This window comes from Megascapheus bottae, chromosome 14 (genome assembly GCF_031878675.1).
Source record: "Megascapheus bottae isolate mThoBot1 chromosome 14, mThoBot2.hap1, whole genome shotgun sequence".
In the NCBI taxonomy this organism is placed as follows: Eukaryota; Metazoa; Chordata; class Mammalia; order Rodentia; family Geomyidae; genus Megascapheus; species Megascapheus bottae.
Window position 1 is genome coordinate 32527611 of NC_143522.1, and position 15663 is coordinate 32543273.

General features: G+C 48.2%; 1 pseudogene and 2 gene segments (V, D, J or C); all 3 read right to left on the reverse strand.

The window, feature by feature from the left end:
• Window positions 1-159, reverse strand: part of LOC150054990 (Ig gamma chain C region-like) — a 55837-nt gene extending 55678 nt beyond the window's left edge. The window contains 1 exon segment of the C gene segment in view: window positions 51-159. Within this exon segment, the coding sequence occupies window positions 51-159 (109 nt within the window).
• LOC150054988 (immunoglobulin heavy constant alpha 2-like) overlaps window positions 1-9928 on the reverse strand; it is a 128193-nt gene extending 118265 nt beyond the window's left edge. Inside the window, 6 exon segments of the C gene segment in view lie at window positions 292-367; window positions 5726-5775; window positions 6558-6739; window positions 7179-7257; window positions 8122-8247; window positions 9901-9928. Coding sequence covers window positions 292-367; window positions 5726-5775; window positions 6558-6739; window positions 7179-7257; window positions 8122-8247; window positions 9901-9928 — 541 coding nt within the window.
• Window positions 9929-10344: 416 nt separating this feature from the next.
• On the reverse strand, window positions 10345-12174 carry LOC150054994 (uncharacterized; annotated as a pseudogene).
• Window positions 12175-15663: the final 3489 nt, after the last annotated feature.

Sequence of the window (15663 nt, forward strand, 5' to 3'; positions counted from 1 at the left end):
GCCCAAGTCCACAGCCACACTCGCGCTCACACCGGAGCCGACCTGCCCACCTCTGCCTGCAACTCCTTCCTCCCAGTCCTCGTCCTGGGCTGCTCTCCGCCCAGCGGTGCCCCTGCTCATTCCAGGGGCCACAGTCTGATCTGGGGCTGAGACTGCCATGCCCTGCCTCAGAGCCCAGTGGAGAACCTACTGACAGTGACCCCTGCACCAGAGCCAGACCCAGCCGGCCACAGACCCCAGGGGCCTGGAGTAGTTCTCAGAGAAGTCAAGGTGATAGTAGAGGGGACTCACCTGAGGAGACGGTGACCTGGGTTCCGGAGCCCCAGTAAGTAAAGTAGTCACACTGTCTCAGAGGCCCTGAGGGCTTCTACAGAAACCCGATTCCCCACAAGAGCCTGGCCAGCCTACAGCGTCAAGGTCACTGCCGTCCAGTGTGGTCCACAGCCCTTCCCATCCCTCACCCTAAGCCAAGGGTCCCTATCTCCTCAGAAAAGCCATCTGCAGATGCAGAGCCCACAGCCCAAGAGACCCCTGTGAGCCCGAGACAGCTCTCCACAAAACATCAGACCTGTGGGAATCTCCTTCCAGTGCCAGACAGAGGACACTGGCCCAACCAGGAGGCAGAAAGGAAATGAGCTTACCTGAGGAGACGGTGAGCTGGACGCCCTGGCCCCAGACATCAAAGTAAGCATTGACACAGTGAGCTAGCCCTGTATTGAGGCATGGCCTCCAAGACCCCAGAGAGTCCTTTCTCTGCTTGGAGACGTGGCCACGCCCACCCACAGCCCTGTCAGACTCCCCAGGTCTCCACACCTGCTGTGGGATTCTGGCATTGGTGTCCAGCCTGCCTCCTGGGCCCTAGGAAAGCTCATCTCACCCCTGGGGATGGCCAAACTCTCTTCAGGGTGCTACTGCTGTGGAGCTCTGCAGGCTGCCCTGAGAAAGCTTTGGAGCTGGGGTTTTTGTAGACTCATCAATCACTGTGGTTCCAGTTAGCACTGTGGTTCCTTGCTCAGCCAAAACGTCAGCCACAGGGCTCACGGCTCCTCCGGTCTCAGTAGTCACCCCGCCAGGAGCAAACCACAGCCCTGGTGATGATCACTCATGCAGGGAGTTGCCCTGAGCCTCTTGACTTTAGGGATACAGCGGGTGTGAGGCAGATTCCACCTGCAGTCTTTTACTCTCCTGGAATGTCAGCTGGAGAGAAGTGCCTGCCCTGATGGTGGGGCAGGGTCTCTCGAAGACACCCGGAGGTGGGTGTCTTGCAGGGTGCCCTGGAGGTGGGGCAGGGTCTCTCACAGGCACTGGAGGTGGGGTCCTGCAGGGTGCCCTGGAGGTGGGGCAGGGTCTCTCACAGGCACTGGAGGTGAGGTCCTGCAGGGTGCCCTGGGCGATCCAGCACCTTCCTGTTCAGTGTCCACCAGAGCAGGTGGACAGCTTCCTTGGTGCTGGGTCACCTGCTTCCATGGGTGGCTGTGTCCTTATGTCTCTGCTGGAGTTCCTAGGCCTTATCTATGTTATGCCCAAGTCTCAAGACGACCACCAAGAGACCACTGAGAGTCAGAAGTTCCGAAATGCAAAAGCAAGGCTTTATTCAAACGGGCTGCAGCTCGGCTTCCCCAGCTTAGGAGGAAGCCCAGAACAGTTTTTCTACCAGGCTTTTAAAGACAAAGGCTATAGATTTACATTAACACAGCAATTCAGCAATTCTGCAATTCAGCAATTAATTGGAGTGAGATAAGGTAGGGGTTAGGGATGGTTCAAGGCAGTGGGTGCTAACGAACAGCTGTTTTCAAAGACTATAGATTAGGGACAGTTCAAGGCAGTGGATGCTGAGGAAGATTCCCACCCCAGTAGAGTCCTAATTAGCAGTCTAAGGGTAGATTTATGGTATGGTTCTAGGAAACAAACGTCATCCCCTAAATTTACACGAATTCTGGTCAGTTCCTGGGACTTAATGGCACCACAACTCTGTTTCTTTAATTTATGTGCACTTTTGGGTCACTCACAGTTTACATAACTAACGAGACAGTTGCTGCTTCAGAGTGGGGGCACTTTTTTAGCTCTTCATTCTCCCCTTTTCTTTTAGCCTAGTCAAATCTTTGACTGTCTACCTCAGTACAAACGGGGTTATACCAGGTGTGTAGGATCCTCAGTTTTATAACTCTGATCCTCTTTGTTTTACTGAGGACATCATTGCATTAATTACACATGGGCCAATCAACAGTAACAGTAACATTACAATAATTACCAGAGGTCCAATAATGGCTGAGGATTAGGGAAGTTGTCCAGGGGGACCAGTTGTACAGCCTCTCATATCTTCCTCGGGACCCCTGTCTCTCCCTTTCTCACTCATCTAATCTCCTCTTTACAGGTGCCAAGCTATCTTTTATTACCCCAGTGTGGTTTGCTCAAAAGCAACATTCTTCCCCCAGGGCAACCCTCAAGCCTCTAGGAACAACACATCTAGGCCTCTTGTGTTCTGGAGGACAACTTTAGCTGGGGACCTCAGTGAGTCAGTGAGCTTGTCGACTGACTTATGTATACGTCTCAGGTCAGCATCTGTTTGGGACCCAAGAATGTCAAAGTCCATTCCTCTGGGAGTCCGAAAGTCCAGGATTCTCACAAGCCATCTTCACCTAGGAGTGATGAACCCAGTAGCTCTTTCCTGCTACCTTCGCAGTGGTTGGAGTGTTGGGAATCACAGCGCAGGTTCACTTGAGTGCCAGGGTACTGGAAACCAGGTGATGGACATGTCCCCAGATCAACTTGTAAGGCCTGTAATGGCTGGATTGAATCATGGTAACAGTGCCAGCTGAGATAATGCATGGCCGGGGGGGGGGTAACAATTGTTATACTCGGGCAGACAGCATTCTCTGGTTTGGAGGGGCATAGAGCGTGCCCTCCCAGTTCTGCAGCCAAGAAAGCCCTCACAACTAGGAGATGTACATCCAAGCATAGCAACTCCTCAGGTGGGCACAAATGTTAGTTTCACATCAGTATACCAATCTCGACCCTGTTTGTCTTTACTTGACTATAGCCCTCATTTACGTTTGCACCTCTCACGTCTGGGCTGTTCAGCACTGGATGGAAAATTCCCTCCACCCATCCAGAGTCACCATAATGGCTGCAAAAACCTAGGGACTGACACCCCATTAGTTTTTAAGGCAGTATAGGGTTGAGAATCCAAAGTAATACCAGGGTGACAACTTTTAGTAACCAGATTAAACAAGGCTAGGATTCTTTAGACAGGCACAGAACACTTGAAGCCATTCCCCACAAGTGCAGTCTCCACTATTGCACATCTGTTACTATGCTTTTGTTTTTTTTAAAACAACATTTTGGTCCTTTCATCTAAAGGGGATTGATGGGCGGAGATTCAGCTTCTGTAACTTCTTTAAGCTGACTCAGGGGCATTGTCTCTATCCTTAGTTAGGGACCCTAAAAACTTAGCCTATTTTACCAAGAAGTTGCCAAGGTTACATATCAGGAGTGATATTTTACTCCAAATTGGAGATCATATAAGACATTTAACAACTGTACAAACTTTTTCTTTGGTTACAACAGTGTAGCTTACTTAGCACCCATTTGCAAAGGCATTTTCCTGATTGTCTGGGAAACTTAATCCCTGTGACTCTAACTATGCTTCAGTTGCCAGATCTAAACAGATCAACAGGGACACAAGCCTCAGATCCACAAACTTTCCTCAATTTGTGGCTGGTGTCAAATCAAACTTCACTCAGTTAGGACTTTAAACTACCCACTATCACAGATGATTGACAAGTTCCTGCCCAGTTATGAAAGGCACGGGCATTAGTAAGGCATGCTTACAAACTATTCTGTGACATCCCGGCTCTGATTAATTTTGAGTGGCCAAGCACAAGTGACTCCAGGATCTGACACTATCTCTGCCATCCAAGCAGTGGCTTACTGCACCTGGATGCTTCATTGCTTTTGTCCCAATAGTATCTCTCCACACATGGATAAATGTCCCATTGGCATTTCACTTGGTTGGTTGCCGGACTTGAACTCAGGGCCTGGGCACTGTCCCTCAGCTCTCCAGCTCAAGGCTAGCACTCTGCTACTTTGAGCTCCAAAACAACTCTGCCCCGGCATCCTGCTGGCAGATTAGACACCACAGTCTCACAGGGACTTTGCTTTGCCCGAGCTGGCTCAAAACTGCAGCTTTCAGATCAATGAGTCCTACAAAAGGCCACGATACTCCAATTAAAGTAACAAGTGGTCAACACAGAAATAGTCTCTAAGCATGATCTTACCTGGAACTTGGTAAGGGCCAAAGTTACATCTGGATAAGGATTGCTATCCTTCTCCATGGGCCTGTGAGAAATTGCTATAAAGTAACTTACAAGAGCAAGCTGAAATAGCAATTAAGCAATCATTTTGGTAGTCCTAATTTTCCTTTCCTTTTTTTCAATTTTTTATTCCCTTTTTGGTTTATGGGACTTGGAGCACACTCCTGTGACTCAGGTCCAAAGCTAAACTCCAGTAACTCTTTGTCTGGAAGAGGTGTATACCTGCTTCATTGTACCATGAGGTGTATAGTATTCAATCTTCTCTTTATAAATTGTACCCATCTATTTAGAATGCAAGGCCCAAGTGTTAGTAATAGAATGATAATCACCAAGGGTCCCAGTAGAGTAGATATTAGGGTAGTGAGCCAAGGAGAATAATTGAACCATTTTTGATACCTATTACTATTTAGTTCTTTTGTTCTCTCCTCTATTCCTTCTGTATTTCATCTAGATTTTTAGTAACAATCCCAGAATAATCAGCATAAAAACAACATTCCTATGTGAATTAATGCACCTTCTATCTGGTAAATATCATGTAATCCTTCTATTAATTACAATAAAAATATATGGAAAAAACCCAACATTCCTCCCCCAAAGCTTTGCATAATCCTCCTTCTTGTAGAAACAGAAGGTCCAGGCCTCGCCTGTTTTGCAGAGTTACCTGGACCAAGGATTCCATAGACTTTTGTAAATACCTGATTGAGGCTTCTACTTTATCTAAATTAGCATCTATTTGCATCCTTACTTCCTAAAATCCCTGTTGCTGTAGTACTAAGGGAGCTGCACCTAATCCCGTTCCTGCAGCGCCCAACCCTGCAAGGGTTGTGATGGCCAGCGTGGTGAGCGGTTCCCTCTTTGTTCTCTGATGGTTGCGCACTGTTATTTCTTCTTCAGAATGGTAAAGGACATGGGGAAGTAAGGTTACCATAGCACAAGATTCAATAAACAAATGCAAGATTTCAGTTGAGACACATTGGGTCAAACCTGTGGATTGGCAGAGCCAGAATACCCCTTTTTCTAAGGGCACTAGCCATTTTCCCTTGGTTTCGCTAATTATTGAGCAGTCCTTCCAACTCTCAGGAGCATATCGGGATTTGATGCATGTTATATTGGTCATCTGTAAGGGGTAAGTTTGTCCCCCCGTCTCTACATTTGTTTGGGGATGCCTCAATGGAGTAATCCCCCTTCCATCCTAATGCCTCATAAAAAGGGGGCATATGGGAAAGACACAGCCAGCATGAGGCAGTAAGATCCGGGCGAGTTTGATTTAATGCCTGAAAAGCTAAATGTACAGTTGACATAATGATCTCCTCGCCTTCTGATAATTCTTGTATAGGGAGAAAGCTCTCTTTTTCTACCTTAGGAGGAGAATGTGTGACAGGGGGGAGGTGAGAGGTGAGAATGACTCTTACCTCGTCAGGAGGTGGGGGAGGTGGCAGGGGTCCCACCATCTGTGGTTGTTCTGCAGGTCGGATTGTTCTCCGGATATGGAACAAAAGGCCTGTATTGTACCCACTCTGATACAACCTAAGTCCCCACATTTTCCCTATTTCCCAATCCTTCTCTCTTTGTCCCTCTTCTGTAAAGATAATTTTTAAAGGGTTGCATCTAAAACTACTACAGGGACCATACAAACGGTTAATGGCCCCTCTTCCTGATGGGATTCGCTGGACAGTTATCATTCCCTTCTGGATGATCCAGTATCCAGTCCCTGTGCTTTCGCATCCCCAATTAGCACAATAATAATATTCTGCCCCTCCACAATTTTTGATGTCCTGCACTGCTTGATTACTTCCTGGGCAGACATAAAAAGAAGTTCCCCTGAGGGCTGCCCTTTTCAGGATGTGGGAACACTCAGGGATCCGGGGGTCTGCAACCAGGGGGAGGGAGCATCCTCGTCAACCTTTGCATTCAGGTCTCCCTTGGTGTTCAGGGGTCCAGTCCCCTATATCCCAGGACCCTCTGGCCAGGTCACACAGGTCGAAGACCAGCTCAGGCCACCAGGTTAGAGGTACGGCATTATCCCTAGTGGTGCTGTTAATGACAGCCCCAGTAGCAGGGTTAATTATTGCCCATGTCACTCATTGGGGTTGATGCAGATTGGTCCCCACATTAGTCAGAGTAGCAAAAGAGAGAGGTGATAAAAACATTATCATAGCTATAATAACATTCAGTCTAACTTTGTTTTTACGAGGCAAACACGAAACGGCTGGGCTTGATGCTTGGAGACTTCCCATGCTTCACCTTGGTGGTCTTCGTCCAGGGAAAAGGGGTCAGCCGGTCTGGTGTGGGAGTAATGGACCCAGGTGGTGATGCCATCTACCTTGAAGGCAGTGGGTGTTGTGAGTATCACCACGTAGGGTCCCTTCCATCGCAGCTCCAAAGATTTTGGGTTATGCCTCCAGACGAACACCCAGTCCCCTGGTCTGAACAAATGGGGGGCAGGGACAGAAGCGGAATCATATAATGCTTTTAGTTGAGGCCACACATCTTTATGCATGAGCTGCAAATAATCCAGTTTACACAAGAACTCAGTATCATCCAGCTCAGCAAGCAATTCCGTCTGCAGACTAGGGATAATGGTACATTATTTCAAAGGGAGTAAAGCCAAGTAGGTAGGGGGAATTTCTTACTTTAAACAGGGCAAAAGGAAGGAGTGACACCCAGTCTGTGCCAGTCTCCAAGGCCAGTTTAGTTAAGGTCTCTTTTAGAGTGCAATTCATTCTTTCTACCTGTCCTGAACCCTGGGGTCTATAAGCACAATGCAATTTCCACTCCATCCCCAGTGCAGAGGCTACTCCCTGACTCACTTTTGAGACAAAAGCCAGTCCATTGTCTGACCCAATGGTGGATGGGAAGCCATACCTGGGTAGGATTTCTTCCAGGATCTTCTTAGCCACGACATTTGCAGTCTCATGCTTTGTGGGATAGGCTTCAACCCATCCTGAAAAGGTATCTACAAAAACTAGCAAATATTTATATCCAAAATTTCCAGGTTTGATTTCTGTAAAATCTACTTCCCAATATGTGCCTGGCCTATCCCCACGGAGGCGAGCTCCTTTTGGAACTGGTAGATTGGGGGTGTTGGTGAGCTGACAGGCCTTACAATTTTTAACAAGTCCTCAATAAGTTGACTTCCTTGCCTAATTTTCACTTTGGAGTGTCGGAGCAAGTCCTGCATTCTTCGGGTTCCCATATGAGAAGCTCGATGAATCCTCTTAAGAATTCCCTTACCCAGTTCTTGTGGCAGGATAAGTTTCCCCTCACAAGTTCTCTGCCAGTCTTTGTTTCCTTCCCTGTCTGGGGGTTTGTGGGCCATGGGAATTTTTGCTATCCATTCCAAGTCTTCTTGGGAGTATTGAGGCACAGGAGGCAGCGTTCGTGGCCCTGGGTCTATTAAAGTCAATACTTCTGTTCTAGGTTGGAGGGCCACTTCCTTGGCAGCCTTATCGGCCAGATTGTTCCCTTTAGTCACTGCATTAACTCCTTTTTGATGACCGGGACAATGCATGATGGCAATTTTTGCTGGTTCCCATAGGGCCTGGATGAGACTTAAAATCTCTTGCTTGTTTTTAATGGCCTTTCCCTCTGCTGTCAGCAGCCCCCTTTCTTGGTAGATGGCACTGTGGACATGCACGGTGGCAAAGGCATACGGGCTGTCCGAATAGATATTTAGCCTCTTTCCCTTTCCCATCTGTAAGGCTTTTGTTAGTGCCACTAGTTCTGCTTTTTGCACAGATGTTCCCTGGGGGAGTGCCCCCCGCCCACACTATCTCAGTGTCAGTGGTGACCGCCCGCGCCCGCATACCTCTTTCTGTCTCAAATGTGAACCAGGTGTGCTCCACATGTAGTAGCTCCATTAAGTCTGGCCTGAGGCTGTGTGCCTGGGCCAGGATCTGCTCACAGTCATGCAGAGGCACTTCCAAATCCGGATCTGGGAACAGAGTAGCCGGATTTAAGGCTGTGGGTACACAAAAACTAATCTGTGCGGGGTTGAGTAACAGGGTCTGGTAATGGACCATGCGGGCATTGCTCATCCACCGGTCAGGGGCTGTTTTAGCACTCCCTCTAAAGCGTGCAGAGTAGCCACGGTCAGGTTTTGTCCCAATGTCAATTTATCAGCGTCCTTTACTAAGAGAGCTGCTGCAGCTATTATTCTTAGATACGGAGGCCACCCAGCTGCGACTGGGTTTAATTTCTTTAACAAGTAGGCCACTGGCCGTTTCCAATTGTCTGGGTGAGCACTCCCTTTGCTATCCCCTTATTCTCTGCCACAAGTAATGTAAATGGTTTATTCACATCAGGTAGGCCTAAGGCGGGGCCTCCAAAAGGCTTTTCTTAATTGCCTCAAAGGCTTTTTGCATCTGCTCAGTCCAGTGAAATTCAGGAAGATTTTTGGTGGCTTCATATAGGGGTTTGGCCAGCTCAGCAAACTCAGGTATCCACAGCCGGCAAAAGCCCGCTGTCCCTAGGAGCTCTCTGACTTGTCTGTCTGTCTTAGGCACGGGAATCTTTAGCACAGTTTCTTTACGTGCATCCATCAGCCAACGTTTGCCTTCTTTGAGTATGAAGCCCAGATAGGTGACTTTAGGCTTACAGATTTGTGCTTTTTTAGCAGAGACCCTATAGCCCAGGTCACCAAGAGTCTTTAAGAGCCTAGCCATTCCCTTCAGGCAGCTTTTTTTGTCTGTGGCAGCTATTAACAAGTCATCCACATATTGCAATAGGCTTATTTCGGGATTTTTAGAGCAGTACTCACTCAGGTCTTCGTGTAATGCTTCATCAAAGATAGTAGGAGAATTCTTAAATCCTTGAGGCAGTCTGGTCCAGGTTAATTGACCGCTTATCCCGACTTCAGGATCGTGCCAAGTGAATGCAAAGTAGATTTGGCTCTGTGGGGCTAAGGGCAGGTTAAAGAAGGCATCTTTTAAGTCCAACTCATTATACCACATATGGCTCGCAGATAGGGAGCTCAGCAGGGTGTATGGGTTTGGGACTGTTGGGTGAATGTCCATTACTCTTTTGTTAACTTCTCTTAAGTCTTGCACTGGTCTGTAATCATTGGAATTTGGCTTTTTGACGGGTAACAATGGGGTGTTCCATGCTGACTGGATGGGCTTCAGGACCCCTAGTTTTAACAATTTTCTAATATGGGGAGTAATCCCCTTCCTTGCTTCTAATGGCATGGGGTACTGGCGGATTTTTACTGGGTCAGCCCCAGCCTTGAGTTCCATAAAGATTGGGGGATGGTATTTTGCCAGTCCCATTCCCCCAGTTTCTGCCCATGTTTGGGGAAATGCCTGTAACCATTCATGGTCTGGGGGTTCTAGTTTTGGATGCTGATACAGCCTGTATTCTTCCTCCAGCTTGCTGCTCACTAAAATACTAACAGGCTTTCCTTTAGAGTCTGCTATGGAAGCCCCACTGCTGCTAAACTGTATCTGAGCTTTCATTTTCGTTAGGAGGTTGCATCCAAGTAGTGGATAGGGGCAGCCAGGGATGATTAAAAATGAGTGAGTTACCCAGCTCACTCCCAAGTCCACTGTTCTTCAGGTAGTCCATTTATAGGGTTTAGTGCCTGTCGCACCTTGTACCCACGTTATCCTAGTAGACATTGGCCCTCTCAGGGTAATAACACTGAATTTTCTGCTCCCGTGTCTACCATAAACGTGACTGGATTCCCCTCCACTTTCAATGCTACCCTAGGCTCAGGGAGGGGGTCTGAGCCCCGACTTCCTCAATCGCTGTTCTTGGCCAGCTGTAGGGCTGGCAACACTCTTGATCCCATTCTCTGTTCTTTTTCCTTTTTCTTGGCTAGCTCTGGGCAATTCTTGATCCAGTACCCCTCCTTCTTACAATAAGCACACTGATTCTTCCCCAGTCTCGATCGGGGTTTGGGCTTTTGCTCCTTAATTGGAGAAGAGGGTCTTTCAAGATTTCCTGTTTGCATGGAGATCAAGATTTCTCGAAGATCCTTCTTATGCTGTGCCTGTTGCTGTTCCAGAATTTTAGCTAAACTCTTTTTCTTAGCTCAATATCTCTTTCCACACTGGATTTCACGTTCCCTCTCCTTCCTTTCCTGTCTTTGGTCTTCTGTCTCTCTTTTATTGTAAACCTTCTCCACCGCTGCCACTAAGTCCCTAATAGACTTTTCACCCAGCTTGTCTAGGGCCTGTAACTCCCGCTTTATGTCTGGTGCAGCCTGATTTATGTAGGCAAACATAATCATCTGAGCAGACTCCTGGGTCTCAAGATCATATGGAGTATATTGCCTGAAAGCTTCCATGAGCTGCTCAAGATATGCTGCTGGACTTTCACTGTCTCCCTGTCTGATATCATATACTTTGGCCATGTTTGTAGGTCGGCGAGCGGCCGCCTTGAGACCTGCCAACAGAGCCTGGCGATAGACGAGGAGCCGCTCCCTACCTTCAGCTGTATTGTAGTCCCATGCTGGTCGGGTCTCGGGAAAATAAGCGGTGATCAGGGCAGAATCTGTGAGGGGTGCTCCCATGGGGCCGGGGACAAGTCTCTGAGCCACCTCTCGGATACGATTTCTTTCCTCAGTGGTGAAAAGGACCTGTAAAAGCTGACTACAATCGTCCCAAGTGGGCTGGTGAGTGAAAAGGGGGCGTTCTGAGTGCGCCAATTGTAAAGATCGCTAGTAGCGAATGGCCAGTAATGGAACCCTTGTCGGCAGTCTGCATCTTCAGGACCTAAAGGGTGAAGGGGGAGGGCAACCGAATTCTGAGGAGGTGTAGCTCCTCAGAGCCTGCAAGTTGACTGGGCGGGACCTTCTGGAGCCGAGGGCACAGCTGGAGTCTTTTCATTTCCAGGGCTCTTGTAGGTGGAGTTTGTTGGGGCAGGGAGTATGGAGGTGGGAACATCTCCTCCTCCGTGGTCCCTCCCTGGAGGACGGGTGGGTATAACTTTTCTCCTTTTTCCTTGGTCTCTTCCTTATCCTCTTTTTCTTCATCCCGGGTCTTTTGAACAAATATTGGGGTAGGGGAAGGAGCAGGGAAGGGAGTTGGGGGTAGGAAAGGCCTAACCCAAGTCGGAGCGTCCTTGTCTATGAGTTCCCTCCAGGTTACTGTGTAGGGGACTTGGTCTGGATGGCCCAGACGGGGAGTATAGATTAAGCATTGTAACACCCTGATCTTACCTATGTCAAAGCTCCCCTCGGGTGGCCAATTAGCTCCTTCAAAAGTGGGCCACTCTACCTGACATAAGGTGATCCATTTTCTTTTCTTAATAGTTACACTTTGGTTTTGAGCTATTTCCTTAACTTCTTTCCAGTGTGCCAGAGTCAAGTCCAAGGCGCTAGATGGAGTATTATCCATGGTTTCTGGTCTTGTCAGTTGTTCAGTCCACAAAATAACAATAGGCAAGACAAATATCAAGAAGAGACAAAACACACAGACCTGAGCTTTACAAGACTCACTAGATGGAGATCTCCCACGTTGGTCTGCTGACTCCTGCCGAGAAATAGAAGGAGCAGACCCAAGATCAAGGTGGGCCAATCGGGTCTCGGTTAGGAGACCTTCCTGGTCAGTGCTGGTCAAAAACTGGACTGACTCACACCCTACGAGTACTTGGAAGGGGTTCCAGGGACCCCCTTCTACGAGCGGAGGGTCTGGGACGTCTCCTAGTCCTTCCAGGGTTGCTGTACAAGCGCGTCTGCTTTGGCAATCCCTTCAAGAAATACTAGATGGAGCGGCCATCCTCAAGCGATAGTGAGACAGACAGACAGACAGACAGATGATGAGACAAAACAAATCAACAGCACTGTTTCCTTACCTTCGGGATCTGGGGTCTCGGGGTTATCTGGGGGTATCCTGGATGAGCCCCCAACTGTTATGCCCATGTCTCAAGACGACCACCAAGAGACCACCGAGAGTCAGATGTTCTGAAATGCAAAAGCAAGGCTTTATTCAAACGGGCTGCAGCTCGGCTTCCCCAGTTTAGGAGGAAACCCTGAACAGTTTTTCTACCAGGCTTTTAAAGACAAAGGCTATAGATTTACATTAACACAGCAATTCAGCAATTCTGCAATTCAGCAATTAATTGGAGTGATATAAGGTAGGGGTTAGGGATAGTTCAAGGCAGTGGGTGCTGAGGAAGATTCCCACCCCAGTAGAGTCCTAATTAGCAGTCTAAGGGTAGATTTATGGTATGGTTCTAGGAAACAAACATCATCCCCTAAATTTACAGAAGTTCTGGTTAATTTTAACACAGACAGGTCAGTTCCTGGGACTTAATGGCACCACAACTTTGTTTCTTCAATTTATGTGCACTTTTGGTTCACTCACAGTTTACATAACCAACCAGACGGTTGCTGCTTCAGAGCGGGGGCACTTTTTTAGCTCTTCACCTAGTGTACAGGTTGTCCTCACTGACCTTGGGTGGTCCTCAGGGAGAGGGAAGTCTGTGTTTGCTACCTATAAGACTTGGGGTCACGTCAGGCCCCTAGGTGAAGCAGGATTCGGCCTTTTGGGAGTTTGGGAGGTTTACAGGTCAGGTGTCAGTGTAGCACCGGCCACCGTGGGAGGAGGCAGGGCAGCTGCAGATGGGAGGGAGCTCCCTGAAGGACAGCTCAGGGAGGGGATGGTGGGGGACATGGTGACAAGTCTGTGGGAGAGAGGAGGCCAATGCCAGGCAGTGGAACAGCCAAAGCGAAGCCCAGAAGCTGGAACCTGTGTCTGGTGATGTGGCTGGTTTATAGGTGGTGAGGAAAGGTGTGGGGCTTGTTTGGCATTCCAGGAGTGGCGACTGGCCAGCATAAAAGCCTGTAGAACCATTTGGTACATGACAGGACGTAGATGCTTCTCCGCAGCAGCCCTGGAACGTTTGCCTCTACTGATAATTCTGTATGGCCTGTGGATGATGTCGTAAATATTTGATGACCCCTGGAAGAAGGTTTCTCACCTCTGCACAGCTCTCTTGTATCCAGTTGGCTTAGGATGGGGCTTCTGGGGAGGGAAGTCATTTCTGCAGAAAGGGCTGGGTCCCACAGTGATGTGGGCAGGGTGGGAGCAGACTGTGGGATCCCAAAGGAGTCTGGACACGACAGATGATGCTAAGGGCAGGGGTTATCCTCAGGCATGGCTGGACGGCACTCACTCCAGAAATACCAGAGACAGGGATGGTGGGAGAACCTCAGGCCAAGCCACAAGGGGCTGGGAGCCATTTTTTTAAGGATAGGTTGAGCTCGGGGGCCACGGAAGGGCCTGTGGAGGTTGATTAGGACAGGAGCTAACCTTGTTCTGGGAACCTGGGGATGCTGGGGTCTGGGTGAGCTGGGAGATGACCCTAGCCTGGGGTCCTACCGGCATTGTTAGGGAGCAGGCAAAGGTGGGAAAAACGGGGCTGTGGCCTTGAGGCTGCTCACACCCCGACCTCTGAGAAACCGAGGTGACTGACAGAGAAGGGTGCAGCCTCCTTTCTGTGCTCTGGAGGAACACTGGGTCTTCTCAGGAGGCTGTTCCTTGAGGGAACCCTGCAGTCCTACGCAGAGGTTCTGGAGCAGCACTGGGGTCCAGCCCCGAGGCTCTGCTCTGGGGCTCCATTCTGGAGCAACACTGGAGTCCCATCTTGCTCCTTGAGACTTCCCCCTTTCCTTTAAAGAACAAGGTCTCTATAGGTGGAGAGAACACCCTGTCTTAGGCTATATGGAGGGACCCTTACTCCTGGCAACATGCCTTGTTGAGCCGGCCTCGACGGCCTCTGTATGTTGTGCCACCCAGGGTAAGCTCCATAATAATCCCGTCATTGGATGCTCTCTAGCCGCTTGGGGTTTATCAGCCAAGAAGTGTATGAAACTGGAGCCCTCTTTCGGGAGTGCTTGTTTCGGACCCTACAGGGTCATCCTGAGTCTCTAAGCGATGATAATGCACCAAGATTGAGTTTTTGGAAAAGGCAGAATCAATTTGATTTTTTATAAATCGCGTAAGGCGCTGAAAAGCCCAAGGGCCAAAAGAAATTAGGAGGAGAAGTCCCACAAGGGGGCCCAAGAGGGAGGGTAAAAGAGTTGATAGCCAGGGAGATGTGGAGAACCAATTTTGATACCAAGATTCTTGTTTTTCCCTCTCTTTTTCGCTTTTCTAGGCTAGCTGTAATTTTTTCTAAGCTATCCTTAACAAGTCCTGTTCTATCTACATATACACAGCATTTTTCCTTTAAAGCCGCGCATAAGCCTCCTTGCTGTAGAAAAAGTAAGTCTAATCCTCGTCGATTTTGGAGGACAACTTCTGCCAGAGAGCATCACCGTCAATAGCATCATGTGGAGTGATGACGGGGAAAGCCTCATCATCATGGTTGTTGACCTGTAAAAGAAAAATATTTTTGTTCTCAGGCGCCACCCTGGAATTAGTTATATGGCTTTATTGTTTATTATATGGTTTTATTAATCTTTCAGGCAACCATCTAGCTCCCCCTTCTTTAGAATTATAAATGCAAGCTGATCCTTTTCCCCAGATAATGACTGGGTCAGGGCCATTCCATATTCCTGTCAGTGGGTCTTTCCATAGGGCCTGGGCGTAGTCTGTTTGTGTGGTTGGATGCCAAAGGCGTTCTGCTTCAGATTTGCCATTAGCATCAAGGGTTAAAAAGTTTAAAACAAAGAGAGCATGTAATAGCAAAGTCTTATAGTTTCCTTTAAGGGAATATAATGTTTCTTGTGAGGCAAGTTTAATGAGGGTGTTTTTTAAAGTCTGATGAGCCCTTTCCACCATTCCTTGTCCTTGGGGGTTGTAGGGGATTCCAGTAATATGTTTTATGCTCATTTGGGAGCAAAATTGTTTGAACTTTTGACTGGTATATCCGGGCCCATTGTCCGTCTTTATAGTTTGGGGTTGTCCCATGACAGAAAAAACATATAGGAGATGGTTTATAACATCTTTTGTGGCCTCCCCTAAATGAGCAGAGGCACAAATAAATCCACTAAAGGTATCAATGGTAACATGTACATATTTTAACCTTCCAAAGGAGGGGACATGAGTAACATCCATCTGCCAAAGTTGTCCAGGTATGAGCCCTCTAGGGTTTACACCTACATGGGGTTCAGGGAGCAGGGTTAGGCAATTTCTGCAGTTTTTAACAATTTGTCTTGCCTGTTCTCTAGTAATTTTAAATTTTAAGCGCAGGGTATGAGCATTAAGGTGGTGAACAGCATGGGCCTCTTGTGCAAGGGTCACCGGATTAACTGTTTGAGATAAGGTAACTATTTGGGTTGCCAAGTCAGCTAATTCATTGCCCCGGGTTAGTGGCCCAGGTAGGCCAGAATGAGCACGAATATGTCCTACAAAGAAAGGGTACGAACGTTGTCTAATAAGTTTTTGCAATTCAAAAAATAATT